At 38.5% G+C, this 18,959-nt stretch overlaps 1 protein-coding gene across 2 annotated transcripts in view; it reads right to left on the reverse strand.

Moving 5' to 3' along the window:
* The window catches only part of ST18 (ST18 C2H2C-type zinc finger transcription factor), a 107,449-nt gene that overhangs the window by 24,124 nt on the left and 64,366 nt on the right, over nucleotides 1–18,959 (reverse strand). Inside the window, exons 10-12 of one of the 2 annotated variants that reach the window (XM_036492239.2) lie at nucleotides 10,618–10,863; nucleotides 2,716–2,831; nucleotides 214–276 (exon numbers count right to left, since the gene is read on the reverse strand). In XM_036492239.2, the coding sequence (XP_036348132.2) occupies nucleotides 214–276; nucleotides 2,716–2,831; nucleotides 10,618–10,863 (425 nt within the window). The remainder of the gene's footprint in view (nucleotides 1–213; nucleotides 277–2,715; nucleotides 2,832–10,617; nucleotides 10,864–18,959) is intronic. The other variant, XM_058668622.1, reaches the window with a different exon arrangement.

Below are 18,959 nucleotides of genomic sequence, written 5' to 3' on the forward strand. Positions count from 1 at the left end.
GTCATCTGCAATATCCACATGAGACCTAGATAGAGTTCCCTGCTTCCAGCTTGTCACTCAAGCCACTGGGGTCATTTCAGGCATATGGCAGTAGAGGTCGCCTATTTGTTTTTCTGCCTCTGTGGTTCTCTTTTTCTCTCAAATTAAAATCAACACCAATAATAAAACCAGAACAAGATGAAAAACAGACAATACATGAGATTGTTGAGGTACCTGCGATGAGACGCATAGTTTCCTGTGACATGGCCACTTCCATCACAACCTGGTGTCGGACAGCTAGGTAGAGGAAAGACATTATCAGTGGAGTCAAGTGCATTTAATGATGTCATGCATTCTGCTCGACAAATTACAAAGTGGCTTCTCCTCTCAAGTTAGTAGTGTACAGGACATTCAGAAGTCATGTATTTTCAAAAATATCAGGTGGAAAAAGAATTTATAAAAAGATGACCATACTCTCTCAACAGGTCCATGTGACATCAGTGTGTGGCTGAGCCACATGGCTCCTTGTGTAACAAAAAAAAAAAGACATGGTTCTGTGAAATTTAATTTCCACTGTTTGACACTATTGATCATGTTGTTCCGCCCACCAGCCTCTAGGTTAATATGATTCTTGTAAAGGAGCATGATATTTAAGCCTGGAATGTTTGTATAGAAAATCCTTAAAGAGCAGTGATTCTAAGATACTTAGAGTAAAGAGGTGTTGGGTGACGAATAACTTTTATTGACCTTCTACAGGGTGAAAGGCTTTCTGTGTGGCACTGGCAATTGAGATGTGTTCCATTCTTCTGAGTCCCTGTCCATGTCATTAGGGAAATAAGCAGCACAGGAAAACACTGTGTACAAAAATGACCTGGATATGGTAGAGAAACCACAGTGGAGAAACACCAGACTCATGCATTCTGGGGTCCTGTCCTTTGCTGGAGAGGCAGAGGTGAAGCCACAAATATTAACAGAGAAAATCTCTTGAAAGGGGACTAGGCGTATCAGAGCTGGAGCGTGGAGACCTACAACTGCTGAAGTCTCAGGTAACTGACTTTTGAGGGAAGACCTGAAGGCTATGGGAAAACATTTCTGACACAGGGAACGTCTCTAAAGCAAGTGAATTTTTGGTGTGCCTGGGAGTGATGGAGCAAGCAGGGCAGGACTATAGGAATGGAAGATATACAGCTGGAAGTCACAGCTGGGGGTGGCAGCCCCCTTGAGTGTGGATGGAAAAGAGGACATCTATGACTGCACACTGGAGCACTGTAACCTTTAGTAGGCTGCCAAAAAGACTAAGAAGAGATAAAATCGAAGTGCGAGGCAAGTCTGCAGCTGAGATACCCCAGAAGCCAAGTATGGAGGGTAGATTGGAAAGAGGGAGTGATCAGCTCCGCGACATCCCACTGTCCTGCAAGAGTACCAAGAAGCAAGCTTTAGATCAGGTGTGGGTGGGTTGGATCGCCTGACAAGAGTAGTTTTGGTGGAAGCATAACAGAGCCTGTATGGAAAATTCTCAGAAGGGAAACTGAGCCACACAAAGTAGTGACAGCATTCTTGATGAGTTCAGCTTGAACAGAAGGGAAGACAGAGGACTGAGGTGGAAGATGTGTTGAGAGAGAGTTCTAAAACGAAGTTTTAATGCAAAAGTTAAAAAAATATTTGCACTGAGGGTTCAGAAGAGAGGTTGTAGGTGCAGGTGTGAATTGGAAGAAGACTCTTAGCTGGGAATGCTCACTATCTGGCAGTAATAAATGTATTTCAATTGACTGGGATGATACTCTGCTGGCTCTGTCTTCAGACCAGAGAGGGTATACCTAAGAAGCCGTTGAACTTGACTGGACAATAAGATGCTGGACTCTATGTTTGGTATACGCTTGCAATGGGGGAATCTCAACTGAACTTGAGCTGTGGTTATGCAACTAGGTGGAGGAATCCACCATGGTGGGAGGGTTTGGGGAGGGGTGGGGAGAACCCAAGTATCTATGTAATTGTGTCACATAATACAATGTAATTACTGAAGTTAAATAATAAATAATTAAAAAAAATAAATGTATTTCTGCGTGTAAAGACTTCCTTAATAGTTCATTATTTACATCTAGAAACTACTTTCCCAAATTCGCCTCACTTACTCACTGCTACCTAAGTAGCACTTAATACCTTCAGGTGTCCTAGATATTTCGTTTATTTCTGTTTTTCACTGTTATATAATAATTATTGTGTGTGTGTATGTTTGTGTGGTACAATAAGAAGCTTTGATATCTACATACATTGTATAATGATCAAATCAGAGTAAATAATCTCTAGATTCTGAATAGGAGAACCCTAGGAGATTGTGTGTGAACCACTAACTCTCATCTGAATCATAGTTTGCATCCAGTTTTAGGAGGTGAATATGCTCCCTGAAACCAAGACTTAGAAATTCTACAGTAGTTGAGATCTAACTTAAAATCTGGGACCAAGTCATAAACATTTATGATTTGTTTTTTGTCTTACTTTGCTTTTAATCAACTAATTTTAGCTAAAATACCATGTCACATACACTTTTTTTAGAGCTCTTTTAGCTTGGTGCAATGATTAAGTACATTTTTTAACATTTAGCTACCAACTATTTCAAACTATCCAAAAACAGCCATACAAAGCCAACTGTACAAGTCAGAGCATTGCATCCAGAAACAGGAACGGGAATCTCTTCGCTCCAGATTCTTAGCTAGAATGGCAGTGGATACCACTCACGTGATTAGTTCCTTTTTGAGATCTCTTGAGTGGAGTTTGGGTTTAGGGCTTGGTATCGAAGCCTCTCCAGGAAACTTTTTCTCCTCTACATTTTCTAGAGGGTTCACTGGGTCTTTCTGGAAAAGGAAAACAAAAATAAACACAAAAAATTCATTAGAGAAGCCTGAAAAGACAACTGGGGTTGAAATCATTGGGTAAGGTTTGAACTTTGGTTTAAAGAGTTAGTGAACTACTGCAGAGGAGTCTTACAAGGGAATTTCAAAAGGTTCATGGGATATGGGATTAAGAGAAGCTTATCTTGGTGAGGTTGGGGGAATTCCAGAGCCTATGAAACTGTGTCACATAATGCAATGTAATTAATAATAAAATGAACCCAAAAACAACAAAAAGAGAAGCTTATCTTATTGTAGAACATTTTTGAAACCCCTGCACAATTTTTTCATAACACTCATTTCCCATGAACTTTCTGAAAGCTCCTCCTAAAAGAAATAAATAAGATCATGAATACAAGGTTATGTCCTAATTGTATGTACATTTATGCTAAGTGAGCAGTGAGGACTGATAAGTTATAAAGAAGACTTTTTTTAAAAGTTAACATTTTGGAAAATACAATTTCAGGGGTATTTCTGGAGCTATGTATTCAACCAATATTTTGCTACGTTTCAAGTTTTATTGTATAACAAAATATGTCAAAGAGATCAGATTAGTTCTCTATAAATCTTATAATTGAAGTAAAGAAATCCAATGAAAAAATGATCCAAATACATTTTTAAAAAGGTTAAAAGTTTGAGACGCAGAGAAACATATGGGGTGGGAAGAGGGGGAGAGAAAGCATACTCCCATCCACTGATCCACTCCCCCAGTACCCATACTGGTAAGGGCTGGGTTAAACAAAGCCAGAAACACTAGCCATGTCTCCCACACAGCTGGTAGGGATCCAGTGACTTGAGGCTTCACCTGCTGCCTTCAAGGTATGTATTAGCAGGGAACTGGAGTCAGGTGTCTGTGTCAACAATTATATCCAGACTTGCCAATGTGGGACTTAGTTACCTTAACAGGCTTTTTAACTACAAAGCCAAATGCCTTCCCTGAATCACATATTTTTTTTCTTTGAAGATTTATTTTATTTGTTTGAGAGACAGAATGAAAGGGAGATGGATAGGATAGGTGATTGATAATAGAGTGAGGTCTTCTATCTGCTGGTTCACTCCTTAAATATCACAACACAAATATATTTTTAAGCAGAAAAGGAAGAAGTAAGTTAAGGTTAACAGAGTATTAAGTCTGATATTCAAATAATCAAGACCTAGATTATTGACTTCAAATGTGGGCTGAGACAACCATTTCAGGCATTTAATAGTTCTAGAAATTAGACTTTATTTTCAATAGGATATTATTTCTGATATTCAAATAATTAAGACTTAAATTATTTACTTAAAATGTGGAGTGAGACAACTATTTTAGGCATTTAATTTTTCTAGAAAATTGCCTTGATGTTCATATCGCTTCCCAGTTTTCGTCAGTAACCTCCTTTGCTAAACCAGTATCTCAAAATATTTTTATACATTGGATGGAATTGTTCGCTGGATGTTAGCTTTGTTTACCTCCTCCTTTTTTTGCTGGTGATCTTGATCCCTAAAGAAACACTCACTAGTCCTTTCATATAATTTATTTATTAAGTGACAGATTATCTTACAAAAAAATCATGGGTGGTTTTTCTTTAAATCAGATAATTAACTTACTTTCATCATTATCTTATATTCAGTAAATACAATACTTTCTGGATTTAATATTAAAATCAGATTAATATGGATGAAAAACTATATTTAAATTTCAAAGGTACTGATCTATCAAAGATGAATAAACTATTTTAATTATCCAAGGTAAATCTCATTTAAATTAAATAGATATAAAATACCACAGTATAATATTATTTTAATACTTCTGAGCCTATGTCCTAAAGCAATGGAAAAACAAAAATCCCTGGATCTTTCCCAACCAAATAAAAATTCTAAATGATGATATCAATCATCAAGGTGATTTGATCTCTTGTTCTATGAATAATAATTCAATCATTTTACACAAGAGCTTACTGGAGTAAATATAATGGTTAACTATTTTTAGAGACCCTCTTCCATCCATATTAATAAAAAATTAGTTGGTATAAATTATCTTAGATTATTTATAATGCCAAGTAACCCATTTTATTTACTGATATATATTTGACAAAGATAATCTATAAATAAAGAGAAAAAATATGATTGGCTCTGTGCCAGGATGCAAAGAGAAATGTCATTTTGATGCTGTCACCATGAGTTCCTATTACAAAATGGACAGTTGAATCAATGTTTTTACAGTTCTATGGTCTAGCTGACTGACATGAAACAGTTCTTAGTTTGTAGAACTTACACCAGATAATTCCATCATTCACTCAGTTGTGACTTTTAGGATTGGGCTTGGTTGTATTTTCCACCATAATTTAGAATTTTGGATTGTTAAATCCAATGTTTTTTCAATGTGCCTTTGATTTTTCTACTTAGATTTTGAATTTTTCACAAAATGGCGTGAAATAACAAAAACCTTTATTATTCGTCAATGATAATGTTAATAATGAAGTCTCTAAAAATGTATCTTTCTAGATTAGTATATAGAAATTTCCGGTCTTGGTTTTTGGGATGAAGTTTTACATAGGGAAAGCAGGAGAATGATAAACTTTCGTGAGAACTGACCAATTCTGAAAATTTATTATGACAAAGTGCATGAAAATTAATGCTTATAGATTACATGGTATTTCGTTTGGTATAGTAACACATGCTACTGTTTTATCAGGGTGATTTTCCTGGCTCTCAACTTTAACATATTGAAGAACTTTTACAAAAACTACAGACTCAATATATGCCATTGCATGATGAAATAATTGCTATTTTGCTGTTTCTTTGTTCCACAAACTTACAGAGAGTGTATATGTTGGAATACATAAAAAGAATTCTTGGAGTACTTTGTTAAACAAGTATTTTTGCATTGGACAAATTCCTGAACAGTATCCTGATTCAGTGTAAACTGAATCAGTCCTACTTATTAGACTTTTTATTTTTAAAAGTTACAGTATTACTTGGAAAATAATAGCTATATCCTATGAATGTATAAGAGAATGTAGTCTATATGTACATGTTTGCAATACATGCATGGAATGAAACTTCTTTAATGTACAGATGGATGTTAATATTGATTTCAGTAAAGACTAGAACATAATGGTAACATGAATAACAGATAATAGCATCTGGCACTTTTAACACTTTAATCCCTGGAATCTTTGGAGAACGGACAGTTGAATGAAGCTGAGAGCACTGGCCATTGCTGGTTATTTCTCAGCACTTTTCTTCTGAGATATGTTGACTTTCTTCCAGATTCAGGTTTTTATGTTTTGTTTTGTTTTTCCTTTTTTTCTTTTTTTAAAGGGGCATCTGGACAGGCTATTTCGTTGAAAGAGACAAACAATATTTTCTGAAAATTACCACCCAAATGAAGCAACTGTTGTGCATATGAGCTACATAATAATAAATTAGAAATTATCACTCAATTTGTGATTGTGTGCTGAGGGGGTGACAACGGAAGGATTGGGTGGGATCACAAATAAGTTGCATTCTGGCCTCTGGGCCACATGGAGCTATTTTAGAACAACTATGGGAAAGTGACCAGAATGCCCCAGTCCTATCATTGGTTTCCATGGTCACGTCATGACTTCCTGAGAACTTTGGCCTTGCGTCTTTGTAGCATCAGAGACAATGATGGCCTCCACCCCATCTTGCCATATGCACATGATCTTCATTATTATAGTCTGATCTTTCTTGCTTGTTTGTTTTTTTTAGTGTACCTTAAGTTTTCTTTTATTTCTGTTTCTTCTTCTTTTAAATATTAGGAAGCCCCAAAACTTATCCCTTTGTTTCTGTAGGGCCAGGGCCAACAACCCTACCTTCTGAAGCTCTTTTATTTTTTCCTTTAAAACAAAACAAAAACCTAATGATTACCCAGCCTTGTAAGACTGCTAGGACTGTGAGACACTGTATGAAGATTCCTCATCTTAGATTGTGTTGCATCTCTCGAACATTGTGTTGCTTCTCAGACAGGACACTTGATTGAAAGACCTATCAAGTCTCACATTTATCATTTTTTTTTAAGATTCAGAAAAGAATGTGAAAACTAGTTGGCATGGATGAGGATACAAACAACAAAGGTGAGAAATTGCACCTGGTAGTTACAATGGCTCAGATGCACTTCTGTGTGTGTTCCATCAGCTACAGCTTCCCCAAGCACCCTGTGCAGACAGCTGTGATGACCCACTTAAAAACACATTCTGTCAACTCAAACCCAGGACAAGCACAAGTTCTCACATGCTTCCTGCAAAGTCTCTGTCACTTCTGGTGTCATGGAACCCACAGTGCCTCGAAAGTTCAGATTTTCAGATTTCTTAGGTTAAAAACTAGCGGTAAAAGGCTGTGCTGTGAGACCTGAAGTAAGCCATACAGAAAAACAGCCAGTCTAAAGAAATCATGTTTTTTCCCTGCAAATATTCTGGGAAATGAGGTACTGCCAGATCTCTACACATTAGATAAAAACATACTCTCGCTGAATCTCTGAGGTTGCCAAGATGAATCAAGATGTTTTTGGATTTCAGCAAAAGCAAGAATGAAAAGTAAGGATAAAATGCTTGTTGTGAGTCTTCATGTTCTCATTCTCTGAGTAAAGAGACGCACAACCAGAAAGGCAGTTGGAGGAAATTTCTCGGAATGTAAAGTGTGTGTATTGTCAGTATCGCTGACAGCACAAAAGCATGATCAATGTCGAACAACACGACACACTAAAGGAAAATGAGAACCCGCTTGAGGCAAATTTGCTTTGTAAGTAATAAGGTTTGGACCCATACGCCAGACACTGAGTATGAAGAGAAAGATTTCTGATGAACACACTGAGCATGGTTCGTTTATAGCACAGTCACATGGATGAGGATAGAAAGCCCAAGTGTCACTCTGTGTTTGGCATTGAGATATTCCTGGAAATTAGAACACAGTGGGATTTGTCTTGGCACAGCTCCTGTGAGAATAGGGATGCAGATGTAGTTATTTTGCAAAGTAATGTCCCTTGGAAAACATAATGACTTCTAGTCACCTATATCCACAGATAAAGGGCTGGTGTAGAATTTGAAGTTGTGGTGTAGTAGAGTTAAGCCATTGCCTGCAGTGCCAATATCCCATATGTGTGCCACTTTGAGTCCTGGCTTCTCCATTTCAGATCCAGCTTTCTGTGAATGTGCATAGGAAAGCAATTAAAGATGGCCTATGTGTCTGGGATTCTACATTCATGTAAAGGACCCAGAAGAAACTCTGGCTCCTAGAATTGCAGTCATTTGGTGAGTGAACCGGTGGATGGAAGATCTCCACCTCCATCCTCTCTCTGTAACTGTGCCATTCAAACAAGTCAATTGTCTTTTGAGGGAAAAGGTCTAGAGTTAGGTTTCCCTTTAGGTACAGGTACAGCTGCAAGATGCAGTGTTCCAACTGGAAATTGAGCATGCCAGTCTTGTGTGTTGCAGGGTTTCCCTTATTTCTACATTTAGCTTGCATATTACAGAGTTGAATCATTAGTGTTGCTCTCATTAAGATTGTGCCTTCGACCAACCCACCAACCTGCTAATTCTCCAGCTTACTCCTTACTTCTGTTTCAGGCAAATTGTGTAGAATGATCAATTAATATGGACATTCACAGATTTCTATCCAAATAGAAGGCAGTTAGGTGTAACTAGTGTTCTTTCCCAGAAGTCAGAGGTAGGAGCTGACACAGTGGAGAAGCGCAGCACAGGTTGGTGAGTTTACGCTCGTCACTGAAGGTTAATAAGCTTCTTGTGTTTTGAAGGTGTCAATTTCATGTTATAGTCACAGATGCAATGTAAAATATTCCTATAAATTAGCAGTTTGATAAATTTGTTAGGTTCATCTCCAGAATTTTTAAAAGTAGAATTTGCTAATTGTGTAAAAAATTGTAACAAATGCTGACAAGGAAGTGGAGAAAGAGCTTTTTTGCTCTCTAATTCACAGTGGCTAAAAACTAGTACAGCTACTGTGGAAAAGAGTGTGAAGCATTCCTTGACAAAACAAACAAACCAGAAATGTTTATGCATGTGACCCCAAAGTCTCACTATTGGGTATATACCCAAAAGGCATAAACTCATTGTATCAAAAACATACCTGCTCTCCCATGTGCATTGTAACATTGTTCACAACAACCAAATATATTCATTCACAATAAACCAAGGTGTTCATCATCAGATGAACAGATAGGGATTCTTGTATATATACACTAGGAAAAACTCTTCAGCTGCAGGAAAGAATAAAATCTGCCATACATATTCCACAAAATGGAAGGAACTGGAGGAGATAATGTTGAATAAAATAAGCAAGAAATGGAAAAATAAGTACCTTTATGTGGGACCTAATCTGACCACAAAAGCTTGATTACTACAGGCTAAGAGGAATAGAAGGAATGAGGTGTTTTCAGATTAAAGAAAGCAGGACAATCAGAGTGTCGTTCATTAACTGCGACAAAGATACTAATAAGAGATGCTAGTAGGCGAAACAGGGTGAGGAGTATAATGGGGGATATATGTGAAAAAATCTAAAACATGTAAAACAGGACGAACAAGGACAGTGAGGCAGCATCTAGCCCCAAACTGCCTTCAGTGAGTCCCATCAACCTTTCATATGATGGTGGGGAGTGCTGATCATACAAAGGCCATCTTAGATCCTACCAGGGCGAGCACACACATGACCACGTGGAAGATGCATGGTGGGAGTGCGCCTGCTTTTTTGTGGCATCTCCAGAGTCCCTCTGTCTGATCTTGGAGATGTCAGCAACAATGTCAAAAGGGAAGGAAATGACAGAAGGAGGGAGTAGGGAGTATGATGGGATTAGCCAACAATCCTTTACTGTGGCTAAACTGCATTTACATTACATCACTCATTAAAATCAGATCCCTCAACTCAAGTCCTGAATTTACAAAGCTAAAAAAATAAAAAGTTGTGCCTACTCCATAGCAAATGGCTACTTTAGTTTTTCAACACATCAGTGGACAAACCCATCAATATCTTTCCTGACAAGCATCAAACTAGGATCACCTACTGTAATAAATGAAGCTACATAGACAGTAGAAAATGAGGCTTTGGTCATGAGATCTCCTGAATGATACTAATTCATGCATGGCTGATCTGGACAAGGGATGGGGTTACGATTGCAGAGATGAGGCAAAATGGGTTCTGTACACTTACACCATTTGGATTTGGGGAGTGAATCCACCTCTGTGATAACCAAACACACAAATATGCCTTTGTGACTTTGGGACTGATACAACTTCGTCTCCCAGTGTTCATGATTTTGTAACCCAAACAAGGGCCCCATAAGTAGGCTTGTTGAAATAGTTCCTTTACAAAACCAAAGGAAGAAAGAAGACTTGACTTGAAGATTCTTACTTATCTTCAAATCTCGTCAAATTTCATTTTGAACTCCTGGTTTAGAAGGAATCAGTGACATGGCATTTCAGGGCAGGCGAGAGGTTGCCTTTTACAGAAGGTTCTTGCTGACGATACAGAATAGAATCTGGTGCCACCCTGTGTCATGGCAGCTGTCATTGGGAGCAAATTTACTATGACACATTGTCTTAGGTAACTGAGAGAGAAAGTTAGATTTGCTTACAAATCTTGTCTGAAATTTAAAATCATCACTTTACCAAAGTCTAAAATAAAATTACATGTTATCTAAACAGGAATATGGAGTATAATTAAGGAGGAAAAGCTTGTAAAATTCTGCAATCATGCTGTCTTCAACTTAGTGATGGACATACAGAAACAATACCTCTTTCTCCTCCTCTGGCTTCCCATGAGCTTTGCTATAGTTGATAGGAGTGTCCCAGCCCTCTTGGTCACACAGGGCCTGATAGAACGCTGCATTGACCAGAATGCTGCTGGTTTTGAATGGGGAAGTGGAAGGAGTTGGGATGGAAGTGTTAGAGGAAGTTAGGGGTGCAGCCTTGTCCAGGATTCGATTTTTTTTCATGCTTAAGTCCAATGTGCCATTTTCATCCACTTCTATCTCGGCTCCCTGGTGTACAACAGGAAACAGAAAAACATTTAAGCAATTTGCAGTTATAGCCTTGCCATGTGGGGCTTTTAAAGGATCATTTTAAATGTAAGCTGTTGTGGAAGTATATCTGCTTTTAAAGCTAGCTTTCTGATTTGCAATGTCCAAATGCCCAATTCTTAGAAGGCGGACTTTTAAGAACAGCCCCATTAGTGAGCTTCATGTTTCTGGGTTTAAACAAAGTACACTTAATACAAATAAGATGTTCCAAATACTAAATGTATTGGCTGAGACTGTTTTATATACATATATATTCTTAAAATTTAACTGTAAATCTGCTTTGCTGGTTTACAGAATTATCGCTCCCAATTATCACTGAAAGCATTAACATTTGTGTTTATAAAAAGTCTATATAATTTCCCCCATCGCAATATTAATCTAACATGAGAAATAAGCAAACATGACCAACTAGAAAAGAATCTTCGTTGAAATATTAGATTAAGATGAAAGCAAAAGTTTACTCCAGGTTTTCTGAACTGGAAAGGCTTTCCTAAGTTGACCAGGGGCAAGAAAGTGGATGTTGTATACCATAATTTACTAGTAACAGCTGATGGCCTGACTACTTGGGGTTAAGTTATAAAGTGAGAATAAAAAACACACTTTTTCTTATCAGATAATATAAGTCTTGGAGCGAATTCTACTTCATATTATTCTTCTTTGGAATGCTTTTGCCCAAATTTTTGAGGCACACACATATAAAATATATATTAATTTTAGGAAATGTGACTTCATTCTATATTTGGTCCGCATCCTACTGCCATGCCTATGGGGTCAGGATCTTCTGTGAACATGACCATGCACCCTCCAGTGGAAGAATATGCCTGCAGTTTCCCCAGACGGATCAAATAACACCATTCTGGTCTGGTCACCATCATCCAGCATCTCACAATTCAGCTCCTGACCATTTCTGTACCCTTTGGCTAACAAAGCAGGAGTTTCTTTTGACTTTGTAAGCAAGATCCCCAATTCTGGTGGAAGCCTGTTACCTCCCAGGGGATTTGTTCGACCTCTCTTCATAACCACTTCATCATCTCATGAATGCCAGTGTGCCATGGGCTGCAGTGACTGTGCTTGCCACTTGTGCCTAATTTGGAAAATAAATACACCTCTTCTATTTGCTTGTTTCACCTGCAAAGTTTAGATTTTCAATCTCCCAGCCTACCGGAAAGATAGGCTGCATTATATTTGTGGGAGGTAAATACACTTCTAATAATGTTGTACTAAGATGCTTTGGCCATATCTTTCTGTCCCTTTTTAGTAAATAGTTTAATCTCCTGTGATAGTTTTAAGCCCTGAATTTGACAGTACAGCTTATCCAGGATAATAACTTAGTAACCACAACATCTTATGCCATCTGTATAATATCAGATACGTTTTTATACCAGCATTAGTGAACCTTAGTTACAAAAATCCAAGATATTAACTATATCAGTGCCACATGCTCTCTCCTCAGGATCTCACAATGTGTTCTGCCAGTAGCACATCAAAACAAGTTTTGGCTTCAGAGATGATATGTAACTATAGCAATGAAACAGAGCTATAGTAATCAAGCTTAATGACCAACGTAAAGCAAAATGCTAAATATTGTAGTTGCTGACATTTTTTATTAAAAAAAAAAAAAAACGGGTTAAGACTGCACAACCAACATTCACATACAATTCCAGACCTCTGTGACAGATGGCTCAGGAAAAAGCAGGCATGTGACTGGGCTGCGGAGTTTTATAGTGTAAACCCCATAAATAGTGCAGAATCCATCTCTCTGGAAAAAATCAACTATTCCAAGACAACACCCAGAAATATTTGAGTTTTTACAGGAAAAAAATTCTAAAAGGTCGATTAAAAAAATACGAGAGAATCTGAGAGTTGTAATGATTACGCATCTCAAGTCAGGAGGGCTGGACCGAAAAACAAAATCACTCTTAATCTTCAAAGGGGGGCCTTTCTGTGCCCTGCACGTCCCAGCTGGTTGGCTGCTGCACGCACCTGACTTCCCCAGGAGAGGGCGAGCGGCCGGACTCGAGCGCTGCGCAGATGGCCTTTAAGTGAGCGCGCAGATGCATTCAACAATTACACACAGTAACCGAGTAGGGTCCCGCTCTGCCCATAGTCGGGGCTCACACGTTTACAGCATGGTTTTATTCAGAGCAGTATCAGCGGCTTCTCCGTGCTTGAAACTCTAAACGGCAGCCAGAGGAGGAGGGAGGGGCGGGAGAGGCCCACCGAGCAGGAGGAGGAAAAGCTGCAGCTGACAGGGATTTTCTCTGCCTCATCACCTCCACAACTTCCAATATTCTGAATTCTCCAAGTGCTATTTTGTATTCTTGAATACTTACACGCAAATACTGAGGTTTCTTTGAAATCTAGGTATTAGTCTGATTGTCAAGAGTACTTCAAATGGTTAATGGAAAATGGAACTGAAAGATGTTTATTTTGGTTAAAAAAACATTGTGAAATCCATGCAATTTTTTTCATTTTCTATGAATTTTTTGTGGATCTCTCATAGGCATGGATTTCAACTTGGGGGGGAGGCAACAAAACACTTATATCTTAGTTTCATTATCCATTAACTTAGTTTCCAAGTTTGGAGTGTCAACAACCAAGTATGTCATCCTTTTTAAGGTGTAGGAGCTACTTCTTATTTGTACAATCATTGAGTTACTGAGAAAGCACCAGGTATTTTAAAAGACACTCTATTCTGGGGAAAAAAAATTGAAACAGTTTGTTCTTACGTTCAAAAAGCTTATTTGATGGGTATTTTTCAGTGAAAGATAATTTAGCAAATACATCATGAATTATTTTTAAACTGAAAATGTAATGGATAATTCCATATAATTTGGCTTGTCTATGAAATAAGAAGTAACTTGGTTGTTCACTATTATAGAAATATTAATGAAATTATGCTACTTTTATTAAATGGCACATTATGTAGTGGGTAAAGTAATTATGAAAGTGTAGTGACACGGAAAATTGAGAACAGGAAACAAAGTCGTAATCCTGCTGTACTTACTAAGGAAAATAAAAGTTTATTTTCTGAAAAGCAAATAGGTCAACACAAAATTTGTTTTATTCATATTTCGAGAACAGGCTGTTTGTCTCCATAGTTCCTGGAAAATACTAACATTACAGTGTTCTAACCATCACAGGTAATGATACATTCAAAGATGGTGATGAAGTAGGAGAAAAATGGTGAATTTTGCCTTATATGTTCTCATTGTAAGAATTATTTGTTTTGAAGACCTTGATTTTAAAAGGCAGCATCAGGATTCATATGTGGCCAGTTGGTGTGAGGTTTGTGTGGGTCACGTGTTGTCTTCTTCTGTTGACCTGACTGAGGGTGTAGAATGCTCCATGCTCGCTGTTCAGGTTTCTACTGCAAACAGCTTTCGTTCCTTTATTGTTGCCCCTTGGGGATTTGTTTGTGGGAGGGGGAGAGGATAGCTTCTAAAATAAAAATGATCTTAAATTACACTTTCGAAGAAGACAGGAAATAAACAAATAAAAAGGACATTTCTTACTCAATGGTAACTGAGTATGAAGATGACAGATTTGTGAAATAGAAGTAAAAATGACAGAATTCAAAGGAGAAATGGCTACCATGACATTTATAGTCACTATCCCCATTTGTGACTTGGAGTCATGAAAACTTGGAAGATCTTCAAGAAACAGTAAGTCAGACATGAAATCACATTTCAGTTGCAACAGATAAAGCTCTCATGCTCAGAGAAAAGTTGTTAATGTCTTTGTCCTTTTCTTCACCTACAAACTGGAATGGTAATATCTCCCTTAGAGTTTCTAGAAAGAGTAAAAGGATGACTGTAGACCAATTGCTTCTTCACAGTGTCTTGTGCGTAGTAGGTACTCCACAAATGCAGCATAAACATGGTAATCATTTGAACGAATTTCCGAAGACCGACACAGATATTCCTAGGATACTGCATCCATGGATAAAGAGCCAACTGTTAAGTATGTAGTTGTCCTACACCTACACAGTCAGTTCCTTATGATCCCTGAGCCAGACCCTGGGAACACTTCACTTACAAAATATAGTCTATCCACTCTGGTGTTAAAGTTATTGGCAAGGCTGCTCTGGGTTCTAACTAGGGCCAACAGGCTACTTTTGGTGTCAGGCAGCAAGAATGGTGAGGCAACATCATGGTGTGTCTGGGCCCTGTTTAAGCACAAGACAGACTTTGAACTTTAAACATTTCAAGTAAGTGTCAATTTCTGTTTTCTTTCAAGGCACACTGTGCATATGTCATTTTGTCTAAACAGGTGGGGAAAACGCCAAAACAAACAACAGAACGCTTGGCAAGCAGTGGCAATGAGGATAAAGATAGACTGAGAAGCGGGTTCCTACCTCTGCTGAACAGGGTGGGAGGAAGGAAGGAAAGTGGGGAATGTATTGGACTGATACTGGTGCAGCTCTCGGGGTTACTCAGGTTCAGTGCTGGCCATGCAGCTCTTGGGGATGGGAGGCGGCCAGGCTATTTCATCCTTGCCCGCTGACCATGTGTTCCCTGAGTGCTGTGCTTGTGTCAGGACTAACAATGGCTTGATGGCAGGGGAGGGGCTTGAAGCAGGGCCCATTGACTTTTGACCACTCCTATTACTACCAAATTACAATGAAGGGTGTAATTGACCAGAGCGCTTCAAATAGAATCATATTCTTTGAAATCTGGACAGACCTGATGTCTTCAAAAGTCTGTGAAAAACACTACAAAAAAGCAATCCATGCGCATCAACAAAACATAGATTTCTCTCAGCTGCATTTGCTACAAACTTTTGAGGAACTCTTGTGCATTTTAGAACCAGCAAAACTATTCAGATTAAAAGAAAGCTAATAGTTCAGACAACTTACCATTAATCACTTGATAATGGCTAAATATTCAGAGTATCAATTGCTTTTCCCGACTTGATTCCTCAACTGGATACTGAAAACACCTACAGGCAGTTCTGGCAGGGCCAGTGTATGAGGTGCATGCCAGATTGTATTTTTAGCAAAAAGTAATTTCTTTTAAAGTCTTTTAAGAGATAAGAGGCTGTGTTTTGGGCAGTGATTTGACAGACATGCCCTGATAACCTCCATATGCACTTGCACCTGGAGCCTCATGGATACTTGGTGAATGAATGGACAATAATGTTCACATAGAGCTAGGCTGAAGTGCTGGGAAGGGGCAGATGGGGAGAGTCTTCTAATGTTATATGGCAAAGATATTTTGAGAGGGGAAAAACATTCTGGAATATCCATGTCACCATTCATTTTTTTAATGTGTATAGGAGTTGCAGTTTGTTTGCCAGTCTGAAAGTCAACTGGTTCCCATGATCAGTAAAAATCACTAAAAGACAGTGATTTTTGCAAATCACTAATTCATATCTCCCAGTACAATGAAGTCAATTGGGACCTGCATCAGCCCCCAGCAAGTGGGCATGAAGGTAATATCAAGGTTAGAGTGCTTTGGCCTGGTTTTAAAAATGCTGTGCTTACCAGATGATAGCGTGACTTCGAACTTGTTTAAGCAACTAAAGAGATTTTCATTGCATAAAAGAACCAACTGGATAGTAACAAAAGGAAAACAAGAAATTGGCTCTTTCAAAATTCTGACCAAACTTTCTGCGATGCCACCAGTGCCTGTCCTTTGACCCCAACTTTCTCCTTGGAACAATGAAAGGCAGATATGACGACGAGAGGGTCACTTTCTGTACTTGGCTTTGTAAGCCCCTAGAAGGCAAAGTGTGCGACTGAATGCATCCTGTTACTGGAACATTCTGGCACTTAGAGGCCTTGTGGTTGTACAGTTGAGTACACCACCAAGGAGCTCTGCTATAAAGGTCTGTGGTACTGGTTATTCAAAACCATGTCAACTCCATAATATTGCAAATTGCTGTTGATGTTATATTGGGACTCTTAATTGACTGTGATGATATTCTGCCAGCCCAAACTTCAGACCAGAAAAGGTCTCCCCAAGAAACTGTTCAACCCATCTGGACAATAAGTAGCTGGACTCTATGCTTGGTATACGTTTGCAATGAAAGAATCTTGATTGAATTTGAACTGTAATACTGCATCAAGGTGGAGGAATCCACTGGGGGGAGGGAAGGGGGAGGGATGGGGGGATTCCCAGAGCCTATGAAACTGTCACATAATGCAAAATAATTAATAAAAATTAAAAAAAAGGTCTGTGGTAGAGAAAAGTTGTATTTTTCTATATCCTTAATTCTAAATAAGCAACTTGAGAGATAGCTTTGAGATACCAGAAATGAACACACTACCAATCTGCAATGTAGGGAACAAGATAATCATATTGCAAAGAGAATACGGTGAGTAGGAAGTGTGGAGGAGAAGATGCAAAGCATACAGCAAGCGCAGCACTGGCAATGGAAAAGGCTTGCAGCAGGCGAGGGGATCAGAGGGTATTTTATGGGGTTAATCACCTGGCATATTTTTCTTTTTACTAGTATATGTATTTTTCCTTTTTTCATATAGGAATTTATGAGTTTCTCTTCTGTATTAAAAATAGACTCCAACAGGACAGATATCTACAAATATGTACAGTTTTGTGCAAGTAGTACATACTGGCTAAGTACTTCACACAAAGTGATCTCGTGGGGTGCCGCCTGTGTTGGTAATCACTTTGTTAAAAGAGGCAAGCAATTTTATAAGAAAATAATTTTAGTAACAACTTCATGAACTCCTTTTAGAAGTCTCTGGGCTGTTTGTGTCCCATTTCTTTCATCGCAACACTAGTTTGGCTTCTATAGGAAGGGCAAGGTTGTTGGCCATAGGTGGCCGAGACCTGCTTCCTGTCACCTGGCTTGTCTGATCGGCTCCACACAGCAGATGGGCACTTAGTGCTCCCAGTAGGTGTGGGACAACACATGATGGAAATTGGTTATTTAAGTCACTTTCCTGGGCTACAAATATGTTTTCAAAAGAGAAGAACACACGAGCAGCTCTTCAAATAGTTTGTGAATCATAAAACAGCTATGCCTGGGCTTCTAATGTTTTGGGGTCCAAAATAAACATCTTTTCATTCCATTTTCTATTAATTTCTTTGAGCTACCCTTGCTGATTGACTATTTTAGCCATCATTGTTCCATTGTTTGACGTCAGTGATTTCACAGAACATGGAGACATTTTAAGGGAACCTGAAATGCAGAATTCAGAAAAGGAGAAAAACATCTACAAATGCAGATGTCACCACCATAATTTAAGTAAAATGAATGGGTACAACATTAGTGCTTTCATTTTCCTAGAGTAGCCTAAGCAGTCAAGTCACAAAGCACTCCAACTACAAACATGAGAGAATATCCACTGAAAAAGGAGAAATGTATTCAGGTTTTAAAAACCGAACTTCCAACATAAACAGAATATTTTACTGCGAAAAGAAAAGAAAAATTGAAAAGGAAGAAAGGTGAAGGGTAAGAGGAGAGAGGGTGGGATGGTTAGGGTAGGGTAGTTTCTGAAAACTGTGTGTATGAAATACATGAAAACTTTCCCATTTATATAGAAAATTTTAAACATTTAAAATAAGTAAAACTGCATTTAAAAATTTCCCAAGGCACTCATGTGTGCAAATGATTTGTGACTCTAATTCCTTTGGGTTTGGATCACTTGATATTTTTATTGTATTTTCAGAGGATACGTTTTTCTTTGTTGAAGCACCTCATTTGATTAAAAATTGTTTTTGAGTGGTTTTTGGCTACCAGCTCTTCCTGGGGCTTACTTGGCTCTGTTTAGTCCAGAAGCTAATTCTGCTTCTTCTGTCAAATGCTCAGTGGTACTGTTACCTGTTCTCCTAAAGGCCTGGCATGGCCCAGGCAGGCAGCTGACCACGCCAGCGTGGGCTGTAGTTACAATGCAGAAAGAGTACCGATCCTAATCGCTGAGTTCCAGGGCCAGAGTCTAACATGAGGACTTTCCCCTTTTGAAACAAGGAGAAAATCTTGTCTTAGAGAAAAATGGACAAATTATGTCAGCTGGGTTCAGGGAGATTCGAAGTTACTGGCCCAGCTGACTGTGGGCACAAGTGCCTGGGTACTTCTCACCGTGTCTGCTG

The sequence above is a fragment of the Ochotona princeps genome, chromosome 9, assembly GCF_030435755.1.
Source record: "Ochotona princeps isolate mOchPri1 chromosome 9, mOchPri1.hap1, whole genome shotgun sequence".
NCBI lineage: Eukaryota > Metazoa > Chordata > Mammalia > Lagomorpha > Ochotonidae > Ochotona > Ochotona princeps.